Source organism: Microcaecilia unicolor, chromosome 8 (assembly GCF_901765095.1).
Source record: "Microcaecilia unicolor chromosome 8, aMicUni1.1, whole genome shotgun sequence".
Classification (NCBI taxonomy): Eukaryota; Metazoa; Chordata; class Amphibia; order Gymnophiona; family Siphonopidae; genus Microcaecilia; species Microcaecilia unicolor.
In genome coordinates this window covers 225,915,069-225,940,655 of record NC_044038.1, presented here as the reverse complement: position 1 = coordinate 225,940,655, position 25,587 = coordinate 225,915,069, and the positions used below count along the sequence as shown (strand labels likewise).

The following is a 25,587-nucleotide window of genomic DNA, read 5'->3' as shown; positions in this document are numbered from 1 at the left end:
GTCACACTGCTATGCAACTTCCTGTGGGGGTTAGATGCAGCACATGCAGCACATGGAGCACATGGAGCTCATGATCTCTCCTAACCTGAGAGGATCTATGGTGGTGTGAGCATCCATTACCATCTAAGCACATGGAAGGAGCTGATAAGACAAATGTATAGTAATATGTATATATAAGCCTGTCTGATTATAATCAAACTGCAAACTGTGAGTAAACAGATGTTTTGTTACTTCAACTTTAAAGTGACTCAGCAGTGAATTATTCAGGGGTGAATGAGAGAGAGATGAAGAAAGAAATTAACATTTCTAAAGCTGAAGCTGTGTGTACTAAAATCTGCTAATTATTTACTACAAATAATCCAACAAAAGGGTTATGGGCCCAGGGCTCAGGAATTGAAAAAGAAGAGAAATATTACCAGGCAGAAAAAAAGGCCACATTTTTCTCTTAAGTTTTAAAGGAAAGATTCAGTCTGTCTCTCTCTCCCCCCACACAGCAGACAGAAGGCTAAGAAAATGGCTGAGGGAAGAAATTCACCATTGTTCTATTCTCTCAAGGTGCCTAGATTAACTGAGTTTAATTATCAGCAGTGGGAATTAAGATTCATATGTTTCCTTCGAGCAAAAAGATTAGATATATGCTTAGACCAAGACAGAACAGCTGAAAATATGGCTGAATGGGACAATGCAAACTATTATGTGAAGTGCATGCTTTTGGAAGCTCTCTCAGAGAAACAAGCCATATTAGTGGAGGGAAAAGATACACCAAAGGACATTTTATATAAACTGAGAACTATGTATGCAACTACATATGCAAAGCAGCAACCAATTTGGTTGGCAGAGTTGAATGAAACCAAATTAAGGGATAAAAGTAAATGTAATGATCACATTATGCATCTTATGTCTTCATTTCAAAAGCTAGAACTTTCTGGAATTCCCATGTGTGATGCATTGAAAAGAGCATTTCTTTTTACCTCACTATCAAAGAAGTTTGATGTTTTTAGGTCTGTAAATGAGGCCATTGAAGGGCAATCTTTTGAACAGGCAACATCAAAACTAAGGCAGGAATGCATAATAAATGATTCTGAGGAGATGTGTTCTCAAAGCAAGTCAGAGAGAAATGAAACAAATTTCTTGGCAAAGAACAGAGGAAGGCGGAGCTATGGGAAAACTCCACCCAAGGGCAAGCTGATTTGCTACTCATGTGGAAAGGAGGGACATGTATCTAAATGGTGTAAGGAAACACAAAACACTCCCTCTAGCTCACCTAAGCCAATGGAACTAAAGAATTTTCAAACCAGGAAATGTATGAAGGACAAAGATAAACACAAGGGCTTTCTAATGGCAGAAAAATCTTTGACTATGGTAAATAATAATTCAAATGAAAGTACTTGGATTTTGGATTCAGGGAGCACATGCCATTTAACCAATTGTAAGGATTTCTTTCAGGAAATGTGTCCAGAAGAAGGTATCCTTAAAACTGCAAACGCAGGGACTGCTAAGATCCAAGCAAAAGGTATTGGATTCTTAAAATGCAAAGTGTCTAATGAAGTTAAAGAAATTCCTGTAAGTGATGTCTTGTATATTCCCCAAGCAGTTTGCAATATGCTTAGTGTATCTACATTAGATAAGAAGGGATTTGTGATTCATTTTGAAAACAGTAAGTGCACAATCTCTAAAAATGATGAAGTGTATGCTGAAGCTTTTATGCATAATGATGTTTATAAGCTGAACATTTCAGGTGAAGCCTCACATATGGCGCAAGTAAGGAAGAATGATGGTAAATGTAGTCTGGAAATCTGGCACCGCCGCCTGGGACATCGTGATTCTAAGGTGATCCAGGATCTTTACAGTAAGCAACTGGCCACCGGCATTCAGATAAGTGCAGATGCTGGTAAAATGGAGAAATGCATAGACTGTGTTACTCAAAAAGGTGTGAGACCCTCATTTCCTGCATACACAGGAAATAGGAGTAATAAAGTGCTGGACTTAATACACAGTGACTTATGTGGACCGTTTAATATCCCATCATTGGGAAATAACAGATTTGTGCTGATATTCTTGGATGATTTCTCTAGATACTGTGTGGCCTATTTGCTGAAAGAGAAAAGTCAAGTCACAGACATGCTGAAGAAATACGTAGCCATGGTGTGCAATAAATTTGAAAGAAAACCAAAGGTTCTTCAGACCGACAATGGTGGTGAGTTCACTTCACAAAGCATGCGCACATTTCTAGAACAAGAAGGCATTCAGCATATCACAACAGTAGCTTATACACCAGAGCAAAATTCTGTTGCAGAGAGAAAATTTAGGTCACTTGTGGAAATGACCAGATGTATGCTGTCAGATAGCAATCTCCCTAAAAGACTATGGGGGGAAGCCATTCTCACAGCAGTGTACCTACAAAACAGAATGCCAACTAAAGGCGCTGAGCGCACACCACATGAGACATGGCATGGTAGGAAGCCAAACCTGTCACACATAAGAACATTTGGAAGTACAGCATATGCTCATGTACCAAAGCAAAGAAGGCATAAGCTGGATTCCACAACAGAAAGGGGCATTTTAGTTGGCTATGCTCCAGGACACAAAGGATATAGAATTTTGAATCTGAAAACTGGCATTGTTGGCATAAGACATGTTACATATTTTGATGAAAACAAAAGGGTTGATAAAGGCTGGATTATCCCAGATGAGCCTTATCATCCAGAATATGAAACTAGAACCATAATAGACATGCCAGTGTATATAAATGCCATACCAAGGCAGATGTCTGAAAGCAACTCATCTGTATCTAACGAGGAACAGACAGAGGAAGCAGACACAGAAAGGATCATTGAAGAAGACAGTACAGTTGGAGAAGGGGAATCAATTGGAGAAGGACTCTCAGATATAGAGGATGCAGAAAGGTCGGACCAACCTGTTGTCAGACGCTCATCCAGGGAAAACAAAGGTGTTCCACCCCCAAGACTGTCTTACTTAACAAAGTCAGCAGAAGCTCAAGAGCCCTTAACATGGGATGAGATTGAGAAAATGTCAGCAGAAGAAGCTGCTGAATGGCGTAAAGCTGCACAAGAAGAAATTGATGCATTGGATAAAAATAATACTTGGATTCTTACAAAATTACCTCCTGGCAAGAAAGCTATAGGATGCAAATGGGTATTCAAGTTAAAAAGGAATGCACAAGGAAAAGTGGAAAGGTATAAAGCCAGATTAGTGGCAAAGGGATATCTTCAAAAATATGGAGAAGATTTTGATGAAGTGTTTGCACCTGTAGTGAAACACACGACAATAAGAACACTTCTGAGCATTGCAGTCTCAAAAGGCATGCAAGTCAACCACATTGATGTGAAAACAGCGTTTCTTCACGGAGAAATAACTGAAGACTTGTACATGGAACAGCCAACAGGTTTCATAAATACAAAACAAAGACAGCTAGTGTGTAAATTAAACAAAGGTCTTTATGGATTAAAGCAAAGTGCAAAATGTTGGAATGATAAATTGCATGAAATATTGACAAATTTAGGATTTAAGCAAGGTGAAGCAGATAAATGTTTGTACACTAGGTGCACAAATGGACAATATGCATACATTTTAGCTTTTGTTGATGATCTGCTCATTGCAAGCAAAAGTGAGCAAGAGTACAAGGACATTGTAAAGTGTTTAAACCTCAATGTTGAGATAAAAGAACTTGGAAATGTGTCATACTATCTTGGTATAGAAATTGAGAAACAAAATGATGGTTCTTATCTTCTAAGCCAGAAGCAGAAAATAAATGAGCTTATTGAAAGTTTAGGTATGCAAGATGCCCAAGTTGTAAGCACTCCCATGATCACTGATTTTCTGAAGGATGAAACAGTAAGAGAACCTTTACCAGATAACATCCAATATAGATCAGCCATAGGTAAGCTTTTATATCTAGCTACCACATACAGGGCTGATATAGCAAATGCAGTAGGAATTTTGAGCAGAAGGGTCAGCTCACCTACCAAATCAGATTGGACTGCAGTTAAAAGGATGGTAAGGTATTTAAAGGGTACCATTGATTGTAAATTAAAGATTTCAGCCAATAGTAATCCAAAACTAATATGTTACTGTGATTCAGATTGGGCAGGGGATCATTCTGATTATAAATCCACAAGTGGATATGTGTTTATGTATGGAAATGTACAAATTTCATGGGCCAGTCATAAACAAAGTATTGTGAGTTTGTCTTCTACAGAAGCTGAATACGTGGCCGTATCGGAAGCGTGCAGAGAACTGATGTGGATTGAAAAACTTTTGCTGGATTTTGGAATAGCTGAAAAGAGACCAATCCAGATAATGGAAGATAATCAGAGCTGCATCCGACTGTCACAGAATGACAAGGTTCAGTCACGCACCAAGCACATCGCAACGAAATACCACAACGTGCGAGAGTTGGCGAAAGAAGGGGTCATCAGTCTACACTATTGTCACACCAGTGAGATGACAGCTGACATCATGACCAAACCGTTACCCAGAGAACATTTTGTGAATTTGCGTATAAAGCTTGGACTTTGTATGAATAAATAATTGCATGACAGTTATGCATGAGAAGGGGTTTGTTGGAATGTAATTGTATTTTACATGCATTGCCTGTCACCTATTATTTCTCTGTGATTACTCTGTGACCTCTGATGTGAATTACTTAGAGAGGTCACACTGCTATGCAACTTCCTGTGGGGGTTAGATGCAGCACATGCAGCACATGGAGCACATGGAGCTCATGATCTCTCCTAACCTGAGAGGATCTATGGTGGTGTGAGCATCCATTACCATCTAAGCACATGGAAGGAGCTGATAAGACAAATGTATAGTAATATGTATATATAAGCCTGTCTGATTATAATCAAACTGCAAACTGTGAGTAAACAGATGTTTTGTTACTTCAACTTTAAAGTGACTCAGCAGTGAATTATTCAGGGGTGAATGAGAGAGAGATGAAGAAAGAAATTAACATTTCTAAAGCTGAAGCTGTGTGTACTAAAATCTGCTAATTATTTACTACAAATAATCCAACACAGACAGCTGTACCTTGTTCCCCAAAACTAGAAAATTACTTCCCAACACAGCCATTCCTTTGCTACTTCAGACAGGCTGGTTCTGAATTCATTTATGAGGGAGATTCACTCACCAGGTACAGTGTCCAGAACAGAGTTGAGTAGCACCAGCCCTGCATGTCTCAACAATGGACAGATCTGAAACAAAAGACCCAGCCTAAGTTAAAGAGCAGAAGGGTATGGGGTAACATTTGGGCCAAGATCCTTCACCACAGTGCTTTAAGTGAACCTCTCTCTCCAAACCTCCTACAGCAGGAGTGTAGAAGTAGGTAAAGGCATGAGCTAAATATAAAACTTCCAAACATCGATTTTCTTAAGTCTTATTATCAAATCTTTAGGAGCAGTGTCTCCAAATGAGTGAGATCTGCACACACCATGACAGTAAGGAACCTCACTCCTATGCCTGGATATGTTCAGTGAGATCTTAGTCTCTCAAGTTTACCACAAACGCTTACTTCAATACTTGCATTGCGGCAAACAGGCCTTCCTTCTGGAGTTCATGATAGGATACATATAGGTAATATACTCTGCTATACAAGACATCCTAATACTTAAGAATAATCTTCAGTCTGTAATAAGTCGGGACTACAGTTTTCACCCTCCTATAGACACTCAACTCCTGACTAAAGGCTCCGATTTTTACTCATTCTGAATGAGGCATAAACCCAGAGACAGTGTTATTAGTCTACTGGGGGCTCTAAGCAGGGCTGGAGGAGGGGAAAGAGCAGAGGTCTGGAAGAAAATAAGTGGGTTCAGAGGCACCTTTTGGCTGCTCAAAACCTTAAGTGACTACATAGGCCTGTTTATGCTTAGAACCAGCTCTGCATAGTCTCAGCTCTTCCTTCCGTGTGAAACCCCCCCCCCCCCCCCCCCCATCATGCTCCCAACGAACTCACCTGCTGGCTTAGAAGAAAACGCATTCCAGTGGTAAGAACTGATCCCAAGAAACCGTACACAGTTCTGCAAGCAGAAAACAGATTTGTGCAACGGCCCATGCTTCACGAACTGGAGTGATCTGAACCTTAGCATTAGGTAGCCTCCTTTCGGTTTTCCTCGCAATTGCAAGGCTGACCCTTGCTACAAAAACTTTGTTGGGCTTTTCAATAACCTTAGATATCACCCACAACATAATTCTAGCCTTCATTCTATTTCCAAGACAAAATAAGTGTTTGAATTTTTGTAAAGGATCATCCTATTTATAACAATGTGCTACCCTCCCCCCAAAAAAAAATATAAGGGGGCTTTACTATACCAGCATCATCTGAAATACATAGATGAAGAAAGAACTCAGGTTTTATGGCTATAATAAGATCCACATCTTTCACTCCAAAAAAATACCAAGTAGAAGATTTTTTAAAATAAATTAACAGTATAAATACAATAAAACTGATGAGATTCAGAGCCCCAAAATAGATATATCTGATATTTTAACCACTAGCACTACTGTATAGCTTTTTATTAACAGTAGCACTGGCTTATGAAAAACTATGTATATATATATTACATTAAAGACTCATAGTTCAAGAAATCTCAGTCTTGCAAATGGTGACCTCTGACCCAGAGTGAATGACCTAAAATAGTGGGGAGGCTTGGCAAATGGTCCTGTGTACCTCAAGGTGCCACCAAAGTCTGCCTGCATTTTAGCAATGGAGGCTTTGCAGGTCATGTTATCGATCTTCAGCCGGCCAGCCAAGTCCTTAGCCATTCTCAGCTCCGTTTTGATGAAGACACCTTCAGCAGAAGCATTAATCATACCTGTATCGTAACTGGAATGCAGAAGTTAATGAAACTTACCAGGACAAGGAAGAGGAGAAAATGTGTCTTATGAATGAAGAGCTGGTAAAATAAAAGGGGAAGACTTGAGGCAAGGATAGCTGAAGGATATAAATTTGGGGAAAGGTAGAGACAAGATGGTGCGAGTGAGTGGATCTGGGGAAAGAATGCAAGGTGCTAGGAAGAATGTAGGTCAGGATGGAAAGAGCCTTACAAAAGCCAGTAGAGCAGTTTGCGTTGGAAGGAGAGGCTGATGGATGCATTGTTGATGTCAAAAACAAAGTTTTGCTCTGGCTGGAAAAGCAGGTTGGAGAGCGCAAGCTGCAAATCTGTCACCGTCACACTGTAACAAGAAGAGAAAGTGATGAGGATGATCAACCATCCCGTTTCTTACTTCTCTTCCCTGCCGTTGACATCCTATGGCGCCTCACCCATGCCGAAGATGTCTCTAAACTAGCAAAACTGCCATTTATGTCCAGAATGGGTCCTCGATAAAGGTCACTCCCACCCTGAAAGGGAACCAGAAACCCGGAGCAAGGGGCTGCTACAGAAAGTCCCAACCTCCAGCTCTTTACAGCTGGAAGAATCCATAAAAAAAAACCTCAACATTTAATGCAATGGACAGCACAGAGGAACCAGTAGGCAAGAGTTATAACTCAGTGCAAGGATCTTTCCCCATCATTGAAACCTTCCCTGTCATTTATGTAAGAACAGCTCCTCTTTTCAGGATAAATGATTCTGTTCCAGTTTCTTTATAGCATATCCTTGGAAATACTTGTTTAAAAGAAAGCAAGTTTTGGGAGATGCAACCTCTGCAGAGAATGTACAAGCAGAGTTAGCATATCACAAACTGTAACAAACTGCTGTATTCATGCCCTGGATCAACTTGGTTAGGAAATTACATTTTGCTGATTTCATGGTCTAGACCTTGAACATTACCATGGTGACAAAGTGATTTCTGAGATCTCTTATTATATTTCCAAGATCAGACAGAAATAGTAAATGTGTAAAAAAAAATGGCAACTGTAAAGGAGCAAAGAGACTAAGGGGTCCTTTTACAAAGGCGCACCGAAAAATGGCTTGCGGTAGCGTAGGCGTGGGTTTTGGGAGCGCGCCTGTAAAAAAGGCCTTTTTAAAATTTTTGCCGAAAATGGATGTGCAGCAAAATCAAAATTGGCACGCGTCCCATTTTGGGTCTCAGACCTGACCGCCAGCCATTGACCTAGTGGTAAAGTCTCACGCGGTAATGATCTATGCGTGTCAAATGACAGCGCGTGTCTGATACGTCCGGCCGGAAATAAAAATTATTTTTTGGAAGCGCATTATTGGACACCAGGGGCGTAGCTACGTGGGGCCATGGGCCCCCACAGATTATGCCCTGGCCCCTTCTACATTTGACCCCCCAGCCGCCCCCCCATCAGGTACCTTGTTTGTTGGCGGGGATCCCCAACACCGGCCAGCCGAAGAGTCTTCTCAGTGCCGGTCGACTCAGACGCCTTCGTCGTGTGATCATCTGTTTCTGATGCCTTACGTCCTGCACCGTGCATGTAGCCCCATACAGGACGTAAGGCGTCAGAAACAGATGATCACACAACGAAGGCGCTGGAGTCGACCGGCGCTGTAGAAGACTTCAGCTGGCGGGGATTGGGGACCCCCGCCAGCAAACCAGGTACCTGATGCGGCGGCGGGGGGGGAAGGTCCAAAGTGGCGGGGGGGGTTGGCGGCAGGGGGCAGGCGACTTAACAGTGCCCCCCCCCCCCCACCAAGGTCTGGTTACGCCCCTGTTGGACACTCACCAAAAATGAAATTACTGCAAGAGCCACACGGTGGCAGGCGGTAACTCCATTTTGGCACGCGTTGGGCGCGCTTAGACGCTTACGTGGCTTAGTAAAAGGGCCCCTGAATCTCCTGCCTCCCTAGTAGATGGTGATCCCTCTAAGGCAAAGTTAGGGGAACTGCTGAGTTAATGGACAAGTCTATGACCACACAAAGAATGAGAGTCTTTTTTCCTACACCAACAATGTCTCGGAAATAAATTGGGACTTGACTTTCCAGGACAGTCCAATCCTTGTAGACTAAGGAGCACCATAAAGAAATATTTCTTAGGGGAGGTAATGCAGATCAAGTAGTAACAGAATTCAAGAAAAGCAATACACAGGCAGAGATGAGCCTTAAGTATGCGAATGTAAGGGCAAGTGCTAGGACTTGGAATACTCTACCTCCAGAATTAAGACTCTCTATACCTGACTGTTTAAATTATTCTGTCACTTCTGAACTCTAATGCAATACCACTCTGTATTTCTCATTCCGGTAATGGCGATCGCCATTACGGCATAATGTAAGCCACATCGAGCCTGCAAATAGGTGGGAAAATGTGGGATACAAATACAACAAATAAATAAAGACAAATTCTGTCTTATTTGCGTTTTAGAAACATTTTTAAAGAATACTCTTTGTGGTTAGTTGTACATCTCTCAGATTTTGAAGCTTTCTTGGCTGTAACCGAATCCTATTTTGGAATGTGGGCAGCATACAAAACATGCATAGAATAGGAAAGGGGATGGGACTTGATATACTGCCTTTCTGTGGTTACAATCAAAGTGGTTTACATATTATATACAGGTATTTATTTTGCACCTGGGAAGCTAAACCAGTGCTGGGCAGACTCCTACGGTCTACGCCCTGATCGTGACTGAATAGATGGGGATGGACTTGAGTGTAAATTTTAAGGGGCTTAGACATTAGCTTCAGAACTTTTAGTACAAGAACAGTGCTGGGCAGACTTCTACGGTCTGTGCCCTGAGAATGGCAAGGACAAATCAAACTGGGGTATGCATAGAAAGTATCACATACCATGTAAAAATGAGTTTATCTTGTTGGGCAGACTGGATGGACCGTTCAGGTCTTTATCTGACGTCATTTACTGTGTTACTCTTTGGGGTTCTACATGGAATGTTGCTACTAATTGGGATTCCAGAATCTTCAGAACTTTTAGTACAAGAACAGTGCTGGGAAGACTTCTACGGTCTGTGCCTGAGAAAGGCAAGGACAAATCAAACTCGGGTATATATATAGTATCACATATCATGTAAAATGAGTTTATGTAAAGTGGGCAGACTGGATGGACCGTACAGGTCTTTATCTGCCGTCTCTCACTATGTTACTACATTACCTGGGGCAATGGAGATTTAAGTGACTTGCCCCGAGTCACAAGGAGCTTTATTTAAGCACCTAACTCCTTGTGCAACTTTCTTTAAATTAGTCCCCTTATCTTCTAGCTCCTCTTACATATCCATACGTTCCATCTTTCCTTATACCCTATGCTGTCTATTAAAATGTTTTATTAAGTATTGTGCTGACATTGTAAGTAGCATAATATACCATACTTTGTATTGTTATTTGAATATTTTTACTGCATTGTCTATTGCTTATGTTTGACTTATTATTGTTGTACCTGTCTCGAATTCCTTCAAAAAAGCGATAAATAAGATAGAAATGGGGCAGACTCTGCATTACTGCACCTACAAAGGGCCAACTAGATATGCCTTCTGTATTACATCCCAAGGAGATGCTAGATATTGCTAACAGCACATGAAATATCCTTCTGATCTGAACAGAGGTAACCTCAGTTCCCAGTTTTCTTAGGATTGAGCAGTAACATCTCACTTACTTGCTGATGCTGTAGTGAAATCTCCCTTTACTTCCTGACAGATTAGGAATAGTGAGATTCTCCAGTTCCTGTTCCACAAACTTCAGCCCTTCCTGTTTAACTGCAAAAAAAACAAAGTGTTATTTAGTTGTGACCTCCTCAACTACTGCACAAGAGAGGAGAAAAATAAAAAAAATATATTAATGCCTTGGATTTTGCCGGGTTTGAGATGGCCGGCATTTTTTTTTCCATTATCGCTGAAAAACAAAACCGGCGAACTCTGGCATTTGGTCATGGGAGGAGCCAGCATTTGTAGTGCACTGGTCCCCCTCACATGCCAGGACAACAACCGGGCACCCTAGGGGGCATTTCTAAAAATTTTTAAAGTGCTTAGCTCCCTTACCTTGGGTGCTGAGCCCCCCAAGTCCCCCCCCCCAAACCCACTCCCTACAACTCTACACCATTACCATAGCACTTATGGGTGAAGGGGGGTACCTACATGTGGGTACAGTGAGTTTTTGGGGTGTTTGGAGGGCTTAACAACCACCACAAATGTAACAGGTAGGGGAGGGATGGACCTGGGTCTGCCTGCCTGAAGTGCACTGCACCCATTAAGATGGCTGACATTTTTTTCCATTATCGCTGAAAAACAAAACCGGCGATCTCAAACCCGGCGAACTCTGGCATTTGGCTGGGCTAAACCGTATTATCAAAACAAAAGATGGCTGGCCATCTTTTTCGATAATACGGTTCCGGCCAGCTGTTGTGCCGCCGCCAAAATATGTTGCCGGCGACGTTCAATTATGCCCCTCCACGTAGAACCCCAAAGAGTAGCAAGATTCTAGAATTCTAAAGAACAACAAGATTCCATGCAGAATTTCAAAGTGTAGTAACATTCCATGTAGAACCCCAAAGAGTACCAAGATTCCATTCAGAATCCCAAGTACATAAGTGTGGCCATACTGGGACAGACCAAAGGTCCATCAAGCCCAGCATCCTGTTTCCAACAGCGGCCAATCCAGGTCACAAACACCTGGCAAGATCCAGAAAAAAAGTTCGATACATGTTTATGCTGCTTATCCCAGAAATATCCCATAGGTGAAAGTTTCCAGTCAGTGAGGATATGCAAGAAAGAGTACAAGCAGATCCTTCCTTTACACTCTTTACGAAGAGTGCAAATCCCTGCTGCATGGTACCCCTTATAAAGAGAGGATTCACTGAGTAGTACGTTCTGTGAAAGGGAAGCATAAATTGTGTTTACAGGCAGAATTTGAGCATAAGCAGGCTTTAATTATCTGTGCTGAGCATTATCATTATTTATTATTATTACTACTAAATTTACAGCCCGCTGATTCCAATGGTTACAGCAGATTTTACAACAAAAGCACATCATAAAGGTTTCATTCAATATTCCATTGCATAGTTAACAGATGTCACAAATCCCTTTTCTTCCAGTAAGTGTTTAACTTGGATCTTTGGAATCACAGATCTCAATCTAATAGATAGACCTTTGCTATAGCTTACTCGGATGTGCTGCTCTCAGGAAAGCTCTGGGATTTTTAAGCATGTGGCTTCTACCTAGCTTACTCATCAATAGATCTTTAGATCGGTTTAAACCATAGTTGTTGAAGTTTTGTCAAGTCAGGTCTTGACTAAACACAAATCAGAATTATCACAGAGAGGACAAACAGCCTCTCTTTCATCTGCATTCATCTGTGGTCCTCTACACTGCCTGCTAGACCAAACGACTGTTCAGAACGTTCTCTGGAGAGAAAGTACTGGCCATTGTTTGAACCAAGATTCCCCCCAATACACCTTATGCTAATGACCCCTCAAGCATAATTCACGAGAATACTATAACAGAGGAAAGCTAGATATCCATTCTGTAATGGTCACACATATTTTGTATCACTGAACTGAGAAGAAAGTGGGAAAAGGCCCCACCATGAACTAGTGGACTTTGTCATTGGAAGACCCTTGAATGCATTAACCCTCGGATTCTATATAGCACGCCGAGATTTCCGCAAGGAAATCGAAGCTTATCCCATAACAATGCACATAACCTAATTGGTTAACAAGCCAATCAACGCAGATAATTGCCAATAGGTAATTGACACTAATTGGCATTAGAATTTACGTGCAGAACTGTCTAAATGTATTCTATAATGTACTACGTGTAAATTCTAAGTTGTATAGTTGAAAAAGGGGGTTTGGCCATGGGCGTTTCTAAAATCTACTCACATGGTTAAAGAATATACCCGATCTACGCGTAATTTACGTGTCAGCATTTATACCAGGTTTCAGTTCCCAATTTTTTTAGGTGTGATATATAGAATCTCAGAACAGTGTAGAGTGCGCACACAATGATCTCCCATTTCCACCACCACTAACGTCTTACCAAATTCCAGACCCTTTGTGGTAATACGGATTATACATGCAGGGGTTTCAGCTGTTGTTGCAGTGACCAACCAGGGAAGGACCAGCGTGAGAAATATCTTGTGTAGATCCATTATTCTTCACATTTGCTAGAGCAGAAGACAGAAGCGTTCAGACATACACATAGTAAAGGTCATCGACTCACTACCTTCTTCCTACATGACGATAGACTGAAAGTTGTATTCTGTGCCTAAGCCCTTCTCATTGTACCCTGGCTTTCCACTTCAAGGGTCCCTGTGCTGTATAACACATAGCCATTATTTGTGAAGGGAACCTCTTTTGTCGTACAGAGAATGTGCCCCAAATTCTTAAACCCTGAGAACCCAATGATTGGAATTTTAGAGTTAACTAGTTACCTTCCCAAGGCAAGTTACCCACTGGACCTGAAAGTACAATCTAATTTTTACCTGAGGAAATGAAAAGTAAAGTGATTTGCCCAAGATTACAAGTAATGTCAATGGAAGAAACAGGATTTCGCCTTTGCTTTTCCTGGTTCTCAGCTTGCTGTTCTGATCCCAAGGCTCCAGTCCTTTCATTGGCTCAGACATGTTGTGAGGAACAGTCTAATCCAGTCCAGGGTTTACCCTACTGGCAACCTTAAATATCTTTCATCACATTATGCCAAGGATCAGGGCTGGTACCCTGCAAACTATCAGTCACCCCCCCCCCCCCCGCCCTGGTCCAGCAAAGCATCTCTATTCTCTCTTCTCCCTCCCTGCCTTCTCTCACCTGACCCAGCTCCATTCTCTTGTCCCCTGGATCAGCTCCCACCTACATCTCTGCCTCTAGTCAAACGGGTCTGGCGAGACAGGCACCAGCAATGCGTGCTCCTCCGAGCCACAAATTAACTACTTCCGGTTTCACAGAGGAGTACACACTGCCGGCACACCAGACCTTGACTGGAGGCAGAGCGGCGGTAGTGAAGAAGAGCAGGGCAGCTGGGGAGGGCTAAAGCCAGGTGCCCCCTGCACCGCATACCCTGCTTACCACATTCCACTCGCCCTGCAAGGGATGCAGGAGTTCAGGCCTCAAGTGCCACAAACAGGCCAGGTGTTTAGATTATCCGTATGCATGAGAGAGATCAGCAAGGATACTACCTCCATTGCATGCTGAGTCTAATCACAGTATGCATTCGTACACATTCAGTAAAACTATGTGCTTCTCCCTTTCATTTCTCTCGCTCCTAAAATTCACCACATCCTCCTTCAGTTTTCCATTTTAAACAGATAAGCTTTTCTCTTTCAGCTGGGTAGCAAAACTTGACTTTTTTTCAAATTCAGACAGAAATGATCAGACTAGATTAGACGAACTGGCTAAATCCCCTACATTAGGTCCAAAGCAGCTTGCAACACGCAGGACTTTACGATACACTCGGAAGGACAACAATCATTTCAGATTTTTTTTCCCAAAAGATATGTCTTCAGATGTTTCCTAGAAAGCACACAGGATGTTTAAGATTTTATAAACATTGGCAAACGATTCCTAACTGTTCCATAGCTTTATGGGCAACAACACAATTTTGCATGTGCTGCTAAAGTAATACATAACCCTCTCTCACTTTGACCGACTGATCCTCAGATTTTACTTTGTTAAAGATAACAAGCAAAGAGATGAGACAGAATGAAAAGGAAGTCCAGGGAGGAAGAAGGAAGCACAGGACAACTGTCAACACACCCAAAGTAATAGAGATACGATAACACCAATTAAAATTGAGAGGAATTGAAGACGCAAGCTGCACCATCCTTTAGAATAGCAATTTACTACTGATGGAATAAGAAATTTTTGCCCAGGAAAATCAGCACCTTTAGGGAGAGCAGTGGGCATGAAAAAACATGTGAAAAATCACTGAATAAGAAGTACTCCCAATATAAAAATCTGCACTAAATCTAGTGCAGTTTTCTCTCTCTAGCACTGAATCTGTATACTAGCTCTGGGTTGCAGTAAAGATGCAGAAGGTGATCTGAGGTGAAATGCAGCACTTCATCTCAGTTCATCCAAGATCCTGATAGCCCAGATGGGCCTACTGACCTTCTGCTCCTTACCCCAAAGAGTCTCTTGTGACTTAAGTAGGTCCCCAGAATCCTCTCCCCCTGACCCCATTAAAAAAAAAACCAACAACTCCCAGTGGTGTTTTTAGGCTGCTTGTATCCCTTCCCAAATTAGCACGAACCAGCCAGTCTCAACTGGGAGGGGTAAAAGAAACCAAAGCTGCATGCATATGAGAAAGCCAATTTTATTCACTTACCAAGTACAGATACAATTATAGTTTCTCATGAGAGATCAGTACAGTTACATGAAAAGATGTTCATTGCATCTCTGAAATACTATTCTGATTTAGCAGCTTATATCGTTTGTGGTCAAAATTAAGCCCTCCCCTCCCCCCCCCCCCCCCCCCCCCCCAAGATTCACCTGTCTCCCCTACCTACATCTAAATGTTGGGAGGAAGGAACAATGCCCACTGATTCCTTCCTCCAGTGCTGCCATCTTCCAGAATGGTGGCACCTGAAAACTCAGGGGAGTCTGAAGGGGGATCAGAAGTGTCAAGGGAGTCTAGAGGTGATCAAGGCGTATGGCTGACATTAAAAAAAAAAAAAAAAAAGTTTCCTTTCCTGTCAGTGCATGAGTCAATCCCCACTCGCATACTGAAATGAAAGGATACATTTTATTTATGATGTAGCAAAGGGACTCCATATTATGGTGGTGATATGGGGTGTGCTGTCTTTTCTGACAGCACACACTGTAACACTGCAGTATTTTGAATGCCATTAGCTACTGCATCAAGAGTAAACATTTCTTAGCATCTGTGTGTTGTAGCTTAACGCATCTGCACAGCTTGCTGCATAGAGTCACAAGCTGTATAGAGTCAAGAGAGGAAAGCACAAAGATACATGCAGTTAGCAAGAAAGATGAGGGGGGAAAAGTCTAAGGGAGAGAAGAAACAGAAAAAAGCTGAAGGAATCAGAGAAGGGGAAATGAAAATAAAGCAGAATAGAATTACAGTGTGTCAACAAAAGAGGACAAAAGTGTGTGAAAGCTGTGGTCAACACATTCCTATTGCTCTTTCAGCACTGCAGCAAAATCATGTGGCTATGAGGAATCAGAGCCAGACAAGAGTGAGCACACAATGAAATACTCCACTTGCCTTTCTTCCAGAATCTCAATGCAAGATAAAGACTCCCTGACTGCCCTCCTGGGACCAACTTCACCGGACTGCCTAAACTCAGGCAGGCACTGGGAGGAGGGTGGACAAATGCTGACAAATGGCTTGTTGTGTTGCCCAAGGACCCTCACTGAGCTATTTTTTTTTTTTTTTTTGGAATACAGCTCCTTATCTACAACCCCAGAGGGAGGGAAGGTGCTGATTCAACAAAGACAAAGAAGGAACATTTGATTCTGGGATATTCTAAGTTGCTTGGTTAATGCTGCTGAAGTCACAATGAACTTGGAGCCACGAGACAGGAGAAAGAGATAACGAATGTAGAGAACAGAGAGGGAGGAGAGGGAAAGAAGTGAGACTGTGCAAAATACAAAAAGATAGCAGAGATGGCATTTCCCTAAACAGAGAAAACTAAAGACATCTTACTAAAAAAATGCCGTATAATTCTGAGGGAAGCGGAAGAAACAACAGCTATAGCAAGAAAGTATCTTTGTAACTCATCACCAAGCAAGGAATGGTTCATTGTGCATATTTCATGAAGTGTCTGCTCAAGATGGAGAAACTTATGCCTAAGTTTACACACAACCTCTCCAGGCAATTTTAGAAAGAGCCATTTTGGAGCATAAAATGTTTTCCATGCTGAAATCAGTGGCGTAGCCACAGGTGGGCCTGGGTGGGCCGGGGCCCACCCACTTAGGGTTCAGGCCCACCCAACAGTAGCACATGTTTAGTGGTAGCTGGTAGGGATCCCAAGCTCTGCCAGCTGAAGACTTCTCCCTGATGGTAACGAAAATGCTACTCTCCAAGATAACGGCACCTGCACATGCTCAGTTTTCAGCCTATGCCTGCTGCAGACTACCAAGGTAGAGAGAAACATTTTCCTACCAGCTGAGATATATTTTTGGCGTGGGGGGGGGGGGGGGGGGGGAAGAACATTTGGTGCCCACCCACTTCTTGCCTAGGCCCAATAGTTTACAAAATTATTCCCAGGAGTGGGAGTAAACTAATGGTTTGTGCAGCAGTCTGAGAACTAGGTTTGATTCCCACTGCAGCTCCTTGAGACTCTGGGCATGTCACATAACCCTCCACTGCCCCAGGTATAAAATAAGCACCTGTATGCAATATATAAACTGCTTTGACTGTAACCACAGAAAGGCAGTATATCAAGTCCCATCCCCTTTCCTTTCATGTACTACTTTTAACAAACATAAAAAATTTATCACCCCAATAAAGTTATTGAAATCGGAAATGAAAGAATGGTCCAAGTGGAGATTAGAGCACTTCATGGGATTGGGGAGTGCAGGAATCCTGCAGGATTCCCACAGGGATGGAAGTTACCATGGGATTCCCGCAGGAATGGCGGCAGTGCTGTGGGATTTCTGCAGGCGTGACTCTTGTGACTCCAGAATGAGGCTTGGAATGCCCAGAGAGGCAGTTGGAGCACCAGAATGAGGCTTTGAAGTTTGAATGCTCATTGGTTGAATAGTGAATATCATCCAAAAAAACCACAGGAGGCTGTTGAGGTTGCGAGGAAACAGAAGGCGGTGAGCAAGAAAATAATACCAATCTACGCCTGCGGGTATGGTGGAGATTAATTATGGGGATGGAATGGATCTTAGCGGGTACAGCTCTGTATGGCTTAGATTCCATTGGGGATGGGTGAAATTTCTGTCCCCGTGCAACTCTAGTGGAGATAAATGAGGAGACTCCATACCATAAAACAAGTAACTCGTAAAGGTGTATAGTTCTAGGTATTTAGGTGATGTATTGCTACTTTTTAACATTATTCACTCCCAGAAAGCATGTTAGGCATTTATCTTGTGGCTCAGATAGGCTGAAGTCTCTTTCACAAAGGTTTAAGAACTAAAACTTCCCAACCTGAAATTAAGTGAAGTGCTTTGAAATGAGTTAGATAAAAACGAGTTTTACAAGACGAAAGGCCTGAAGTGTTCTACTTTTATATTGAAGACTCTGGAGGCTGTGAAAGAGATTTGTAAAATAGAAAATCGTTTCTCTTGTTTTTGGTGGGTTCTTTATTCAAAGTCAGCTTCATACACTGACCTTTTTATCTTTTCTGGTTCTCAAATTCCAGATCTCTCCAACCCTGTATCCTGAGCTTCTGTCCATAAGCTAGGGGAGGTGGTGAGAAGGGCAGCTGCCCAGTACAAGGGTACAACCCTAGGAGTCCTCAATGTTCACAACCCAGCCTGGTTTTCAGGATTTCCACAATGAAAATGTATACGAGATCTGTTTGCATTCACTGCTTCCATTGTATGCAAATAGATCTCATATATATTTAATGTGGAAATCCCCAAAACCAGGCTGGGTTGTGGACACCGAGGACTGGATTTGAGGACCCTTGCCCTAGAAAAATCTTCAGCCTTACAGCTTCCTTCAAATAACTTTCAGAATCCTAGCCACTGCTCAAGATTTTGATAATTAAACTCAACAATCATGATCATCCCACCACAATCCTAAAAAAATAACGGTAACGGAATTCAAACATGCGTGGGATAAACATAAAGGAATCCTGTTCAGAAGAAATGGATCCTCAGGAGCTTAGCAGAGATTGGGTAGCAGAGCCGGTGGGGGGAGGCGGGACTGGTGGTTCGGAGGAGGGGATAGTGATGGGCAGACTTATACGGTCTGTGCCAGAGCTGGTAGTTGGGAGGAGGGGGTAGTGATGGGCAGACTTATACGGTCTGTGCCAGAGCCAGTTGGTGGGAGGCGGGGATAGTGCGGGGTAGACTTATATGGTCTGTGCCCTGAAGAGGACAGGTACAAATAAAAAGTAGCACATATGAGTTATCTTATTGGGCAGACTGGATGGACCATACAGGTCTTTCTGCCGTCATCTACCATGTTACTATCATACTTTTAAACATCAAACTTTTGTATATATATCATGCCCTATTTGCTTTGACTACAGCTGCCATCTTGGGCTACCACCTAGTCTTCCCTAATGATTGAGTCAGCCCTGCTCATGGTGCAAAGTCCCATTGGGGGGGGGGGGGGGCAATTAAAAAAAAAAAAAAAAAAAAAAAGAGCTAAATGCAAGCAGGATTTGTGTTCTAAAAATGTATTTTTGTCTTGTGGTCTTTTCCCCACACAAGAGCCAAGAAGAGTGCTACTTTCTTCTACCACTTGCACTAAGGGATGATGGTAGAGAGCAAAAGAAGACTGGGGATAAAGGTAGAGGGGAAGGAGAAATCGGGGGCAGGATGAGGCATACATTTTAGCCTTTGGTACTACAATGCCTAGTTACAGCTCTGCTGGGATTTGAATGTTGATATGCCCATCCAGTCCCTCCCCTCTTGCTGACTCACTTTTATTTATTTACCGTCTTTTTGAAAGAATTCACTCAAGGTGGTGTACAGTAAGAATAAATTGAACATAAGCCAATAGACCATTACAGCAGTAGAAATATTCAATTAACAATACAAAAGTATGGCATAGTATACTACTTAAGCACAGGTGAAGTCTTATAGCATCATTCAGCTCCTTCCTAATATTTCCCCAATGGCTCTACCCATCCTTCCCTCACTCAGAGCTGGATGGCTGCAACATACTGGGCTGTGCATGTTTGAACTGCTCCCTCCATGGAAACCATTGTCCGGACTCCAAGTCATTAAACTGCAAAGTAGATTCTTTTCATCCACATTTTCTAAGCCTCTATTTGCTGCTTCTGTCCCAGCCAAGAGGCTGCACTCAGAGTTAATAAACAAGGGATAAAGCCTCCAACTATCGTTTTTTGTACATGCCTTACTTGATGCAAGCCAACTAATTATTACTAATTCAGAAATCACAAACACTACAATTCCAGGACCACATCAGACACCAAAGTAACATACCATCAACCTCAAATAACACAATCTCATCTGGTGGGACTACCTCCTGCTGACACCAGGGAGGTCTCATTTTACCTACATTCTGCCTTAGAGAAGCCCCTTACCCATTTTGCTGGACCTGCACCATAAAAGGGAGTGTTGCCTTTTAAAGGCACAAGAACCCCTCAATTTTCTAAGCACTATCAGTTCTAACAGACCCTATCCTCGACTATATGAAAGCAACCAGAAACACCCTTACTACTGGCTAGCAAGGGTATCCTCTACTACCCTCTCTACTCCTGCTCCATTCAGAGATTAATTAGAAGTGAATGACCCACAGTTCTTTCATCTGTTTAGAATTCTAATTATTTCGTTTACAAGAAGTAACTTTGGATTAAGCAAATGATTTTGGCACAGGCATGGAATGAAGGGAGAAAATCCTTTGATCCAACTGTTATGTGCATGCCAGTAGAATTTGTTGAAACCTCCAGCATTTCCCATGGGCTGAGTAGGACTGAGACCATTGTATCGCCTCTGCTGTGGAATTCTAAGTATTTGAACAGATTACTGGCTCATGGTGTATCCCCTAGTTCAAAGCTGATCACTAGGGGGGGGGGGGAAGAGATGGAAGAAGCAATGGATTTAGGTTCCTAAGAAAGCCAGACAACTCAAGCAGAAGAGCTGGGCAAAAAAAAAAGGAAGGAAGGGTGGATGAAACAAAGAGAAGTATACGGAGGACCAAAGACAACCAATGGGGCCACTGATATTACTGGAAACTGTTGCACAACAGAGAAAGCTCCGTTGACTCCTAATAGTTTAATTTTAGCCAGAGTTTGTAGTCTAAAGAAGCATTCTGGTCTGTTATCTCCCCCCCCCCCCCCCCCCCCATGAAAGCAACATTTTCTATATGCTGTGTTTCCTCTGTAAGTAAAAATTGGAGTCTCTCTCTCTGTGTACAATGGAAACTAATTAGATGTCAGTATAAGACAGAATGTAATCCATTCTAGAGGTAAGAAAAGAATTGGGCTGATTCAGGAGGTCATGGGACAGGAGTTCATAACTCTTCTGCCTCTGTGACGTTTCGGGCAAATCACATTTTCTCTTGCTACTTCTAAAATTCAGCTGTACACAATAGATTTTTCTAAATCTGATTGTCATCATAGCACACTGATTAAAATGCATTCCCAATACTAATGCTATTTTAGTTACTTTAGGAAGCAGTTGGCAATAATCTGGCTAATTAAACTTGAAGCATGACAGGGATTTTCCTCTTTAAAAATCTGCTTCACTTACCTTTAGTTCTTGGTCTTTTTTCCCCCTGTCTTTAGACTGTAAATTTACCCTTAGCTGAGTCGAGAGGAGAAAACTGGCTCCATCCAAGAACTTCAAGGGAAGGCTTTTAACTGCACTGGCTTTGTATGCGTGCTGCCCCCCCCACCCCCCCGGAGTGGGCGGAGACTGATTGCAGCTGCAACTGGTTACTAGGATGCATAGCTCTGGTCATGTATTCAAGTGTATAAATACAAAGATTCATAGAAAGACACATGTGAACACAAATTAGCAAACAAAATTGTTCTCTGTAAGATTCAATTCAATTCTTGTATACCACTAATATCCCCTTAGAGTGGAGTAGCCTAGTGGTTAGTGCAGCTCCTTGTGACTCTGGGCAAGTCACTTAACCCTCCATTGCCACTGGTACAAAACAAGTACCTGAATATATGTAAACCGCTTTGAATGTAGTTGCAAAAACCTCAGAAAGGTGGTGTATCAAGTCCCAGTTCCCTTTCCCTATTTGAGATTCTAAATGGAATGTTGAGATTCTGTTGCTACTATTTGAGATTCTACATGGAATGTTGCTATTCCACTAGCAACATTCCATGTAGAAGCCTGCCCTTGCAGATCAGCAACGCGGCTGCGCAGGCTTCTGTTTCTGTGAGTCTGACGTCCTGCACATGTGCGCAAGACGTCAGACTCACAGAAACAGAAGCCTGCACGGCCGCATCCGCAAGGGCAGGCTTCTACATGGAATGTTGCTAGTGGAGGAGTAGCCTAGTGGTTAGTGCAGTGGACTTTGATCCTGGGGAACTGAGTTCGATTCCCACTGCAGCTCCTTGTGGCTCTGGGCAAGTCACTTAACCCTCCATTGCCCCCAGGTACAAAATAAGTACCTGTATATATGTAAACCGCTTTGAATGTAGTTGCAAAATACCACAGAAAGGCGGTATATCAAGTCCCATTTCCCTTTCCAGGGTTCAGTGCAGTTTACATTCTAGGCGAGACAAAAGCAGATAGTGGTAGTGTGAGGTATTACAGACCATTGGTGTAATGCATGAAAACATTAAAGGAAAGGATAATGGATGGTACTATGAAGCAGTCTTGGGGAAGAGAAAGGCCAGTACAATATGTGTGAACTGTGAAATGCACATTTTCAATTTTGTTACCCCTGTCGAAAAACTGTTCTCTGATACAACACAGGTAAAAAAGAGATGCTCTGGTGGTCATATTTAAAACAGCATGCATACATTTGATTTTAAAATGTACAGTATGCAAGACTGGTCCTACAAGTGAACAATTAAGTTTTATATATATGGAGTTACTTTCCAGCTCCTACTGACTTATACAAATAATGCTCCATAATGGCTCTCTGTACTTGGCCCTTCATCGTTTGCATCCCACTCCTGACATGTGCTATGTTGCTTCCGTTCCATGTCTGTGTTGCTGGTACCTGGATGGTTTCTCTTTGAAAATTAGCTGCAAGTACTTGAGGTGGAAAGTGGCTGCATATTTATAATTACACATCATGGTCTACTGCTCGAATACAGACTCTAAAATCAGTATGCAAATGCACAGTATAGTCAAACTGGAAAATGTTTTGACTAGCCATAAGCATGTCTCTGTGATTCCCTCCATCTCTGAGGCCACAGAGTATTATCACTGGTAACACAGGTACACACTGAAAAAAGCTGAAGCTTCATAATAAGCATTCCTTCCAGAACCAACCTTCAAATTGAGGCCAGCGACAAAGGAGAGCCTTCATTAGTGGGGATAAGACTCTCCTCAGTCTTTAACCTCCCTTCCCAATATATTGTGTTCTGCTAACACATTACCCTCCTTAGTCTCTTCCTCCTTCACAATAATGCAATCTGTGATTCATTGTATAGTCAGACTACATCATTTTCTGCCTTTACTGCTCATTTTTTGATTTGATAAGGGGAGAGTTTAGCTCACAAAAGCTAGATAAGAAATAAATTGCGAAGAAATGCAAAGTGATGCACTTAGGGAGTAGAAATCCACAGGAGACATATGTTAGGCGGTGAGAAATCCACAGGAGATGTATGTGTTAGGCGGTGAGAGTCTGATATGTACCAACGGGGGAGAGGAATCTTGGGGTGATAGTATCTGAGGATCTGAAGGCGACGAAACAGTGTGACAAGGCGGTGGCTGTAGGTTGCTAGGCTGAATAGAGAGGTGTGACAAGCAGAAGAAAGGAGGTGTTGATGCCCCTGTATAAGTTGTTGGTGAGGCCCAACCTGGAGTATTGTGTTCAGTTTTTGGAGGCCGTATCTTGCTAAGGATGTAAAAAGAATTGAAGCGGTGCAAAGAAAAGCTACAAGAATGGTATGGGATTTGCGTTACAAGACGTACAAGCAGAGACTTGTTGACCTGAACATGTATACCCTGGAGGAAAGGAGAAACAGGGGTGATATGATACAGACGTTTGAAAGGTATTAATCCGCAAACGAACCTTTTCCATATTTGGGAAGGCAGTAGAACGAGAAGACATGAAATGAGGTTGAAGGGGGGCAGACTGAAGAAAAACGTCAGGAAGTATTTTTTCACGGAGTGGTGGATACTTGGCATGCCCTCCCGCGGGAGGTGGTGGAGATGAAAACGGTAACGGAATTCAAAAATGCGTGGGATAAACATAAAGGAGTCCTGTTCGGAAGGAATGGATCCTCAGCAGCTTAGCAGAGATTGGGTGGCAGAGCCGGTGGGGGGAGGCGGGGCTAGTGCTGGGCAGACTTCTACGATCTGTGCCCTGGAAATGGCAGATACAAATCAAGGTCAGGTATATACAAAAAGTAGCCCATATGAGTTTATCTTGTTGAGCAGACTGGCTGGACCTCATCTACTATGTTACTAGATTAAGTCCATGAGAGAGAGGGAGCTTGTACTTGACACTGGATAGAGGAGATCCAACAGCCTTGCCTGTGTCAGCTGTGAACTGGTCACCCTTCCAGGACCTGGCCAGGGTTGACCCTGCTTAGCTTCCTTCACAAATGTTCACCAACACCAGGCTTCTTACAAGCAAAGGTTTTATCAGTTGCCCTTTAACATCATCTTCATGGCTTCTCTGCTTTCACTCAAACATTCCTTCTTCAACTTAAACATAGCAAAAATGCAGTTACTTAGAGTCTTCTAATTAAACCCTTTCCATACTCAAAGCAGTGCCTCAAACTTTCACAGTTCAAACAGCCAAACCAAAGCATTTACTGTTCATTTAAAGACTTTCTCAGCTGGTAGTGCAGCTGTCACCTTTTCAGCAGACAGTTTCAAAAAGTCCACAGAGTTTAGCCAGCACCTTCAAAGGGGATTTTCTTCCTCAAGCTGCCAGGTCCCAGCTTCTTCCTTCTCTTTCACTACCCAGGCAGGTATAAGGTGGTTAATTAGCTTCTCCACCCCTTCAGGCTCTTCCCCCTAATTCCAGGCAGGATCCAGCCCAGGACTCTCCTTGGTCCTAGCAACCTCTACCTGGACATTCCCCTACCGGCTCCCCTAGTGGACTCCTCAATAATGTCATGACCTGGACCTTCCCCCCCCCCCATTTCTATGGGAACAGCGCCACCTAGTGGCCTACCCAGGACAGGACAGCCCCTTACTCTTCACACAGCTGAGGACAACCCCTTCCCCCTCCACATACACACTGATGTTAGTGGAGGGAGAAGGCTCAGTTTATTTGAGCATGCCCTTGCTGTGGTGCCAGGACTTAGGAGTGCAGCCCAAAGGGGCAGGACATGCCCCTTTGGAGCACGAGGGGAGCAGCAAAAGAGTCTGAATAATTTGGAGTCCAGTATGGGGAAGCAGAAAAACAAGGGGAAGCCATCTAAATCTACACTGAAGGTGGATTGTAGCCCAATGGATAAGCATGTTCAAATTTGATCACTTGGGTTCAACACAAATAGAGAGTGTAATACAGCATACACAGAAGTATACAAACAGAAAAAGCAACACTGGGCCTTCAAGACTGGGACACATAAAGTTCTTTATTAATGACCCGACACGGGCCGTGTTAGGGGTCTAGAATGCTCACAGTAGGTATACTTGGAATCAGTTCAGTGCCCCAGTGTAGGAATGCAAACATGTATCGCCGTTTGCCGCAATGGCGAAGATGTAGCTCCGTAAAGAGCCTCCCCTTTGTGCAGCATCTTCGCCATTGCGGCAAACGGCGATACATGTTTGCATTCCTACGCTGGGGCACTGAACTGATTCCAAGTATACCTACTGTGACCCTTCTAGACCCCTGAGGCAGGCGCTGTTCAGCGCCAAAACAAGGCCCGTGTCGGGTCATTAATAAAGAACTTTATGTGTCCCAGTCTTGAAGGCCCAGTGTTGCATCACCTGGGTTCAGACATTTTCTCAACTGAATCAGAGTTCTGGGGCGTCTTT

General features: G+C 42.8%; 1 protein-coding gene across 1 annotated transcript in view; it reads right to left on the bottom strand.

Moving 5' to 3' along the window:
* PLTP (phospholipid transfer protein) overlaps window positions 1–21,316 on the bottom strand; it is a 43,746-nt gene extending 22,430 nt beyond the window's left edge. Inside the window, exons 1-7 of the mRNA XM_030211693.1 lie at window positions 21,214–21,316; window positions 12,899–13,025; window positions 10,522–10,621; window positions 7,066–7,194; window positions 6,689–6,844; window positions 5,975–6,038; window positions 5,153–5,216 (exon numbers count right to left, since the gene is read on the bottom strand). Of these exons, the coding sequence (XP_030067553.1) occupies window positions 5,153–5,216; window positions 5,975–6,038; window positions 6,689–6,844; window positions 7,066–7,194; window positions 10,522–10,621; window positions 12,899–13,010 (625 nt within the window). The 5' untranslated portion in view covers window positions 13,011–13,025; window positions 21,214–21,316. The remainder of the gene's footprint in view (window positions 1–5,152; window positions 5,217–5,974; window positions 6,039–6,688; window positions 6,845–7,065; window positions 7,195–10,521; window positions 10,622–12,898; window positions 13,026–21,213) is intronic.
* Between the last annotated feature and the right edge of the window lie 4,271 nt (window positions 21,317–25,587).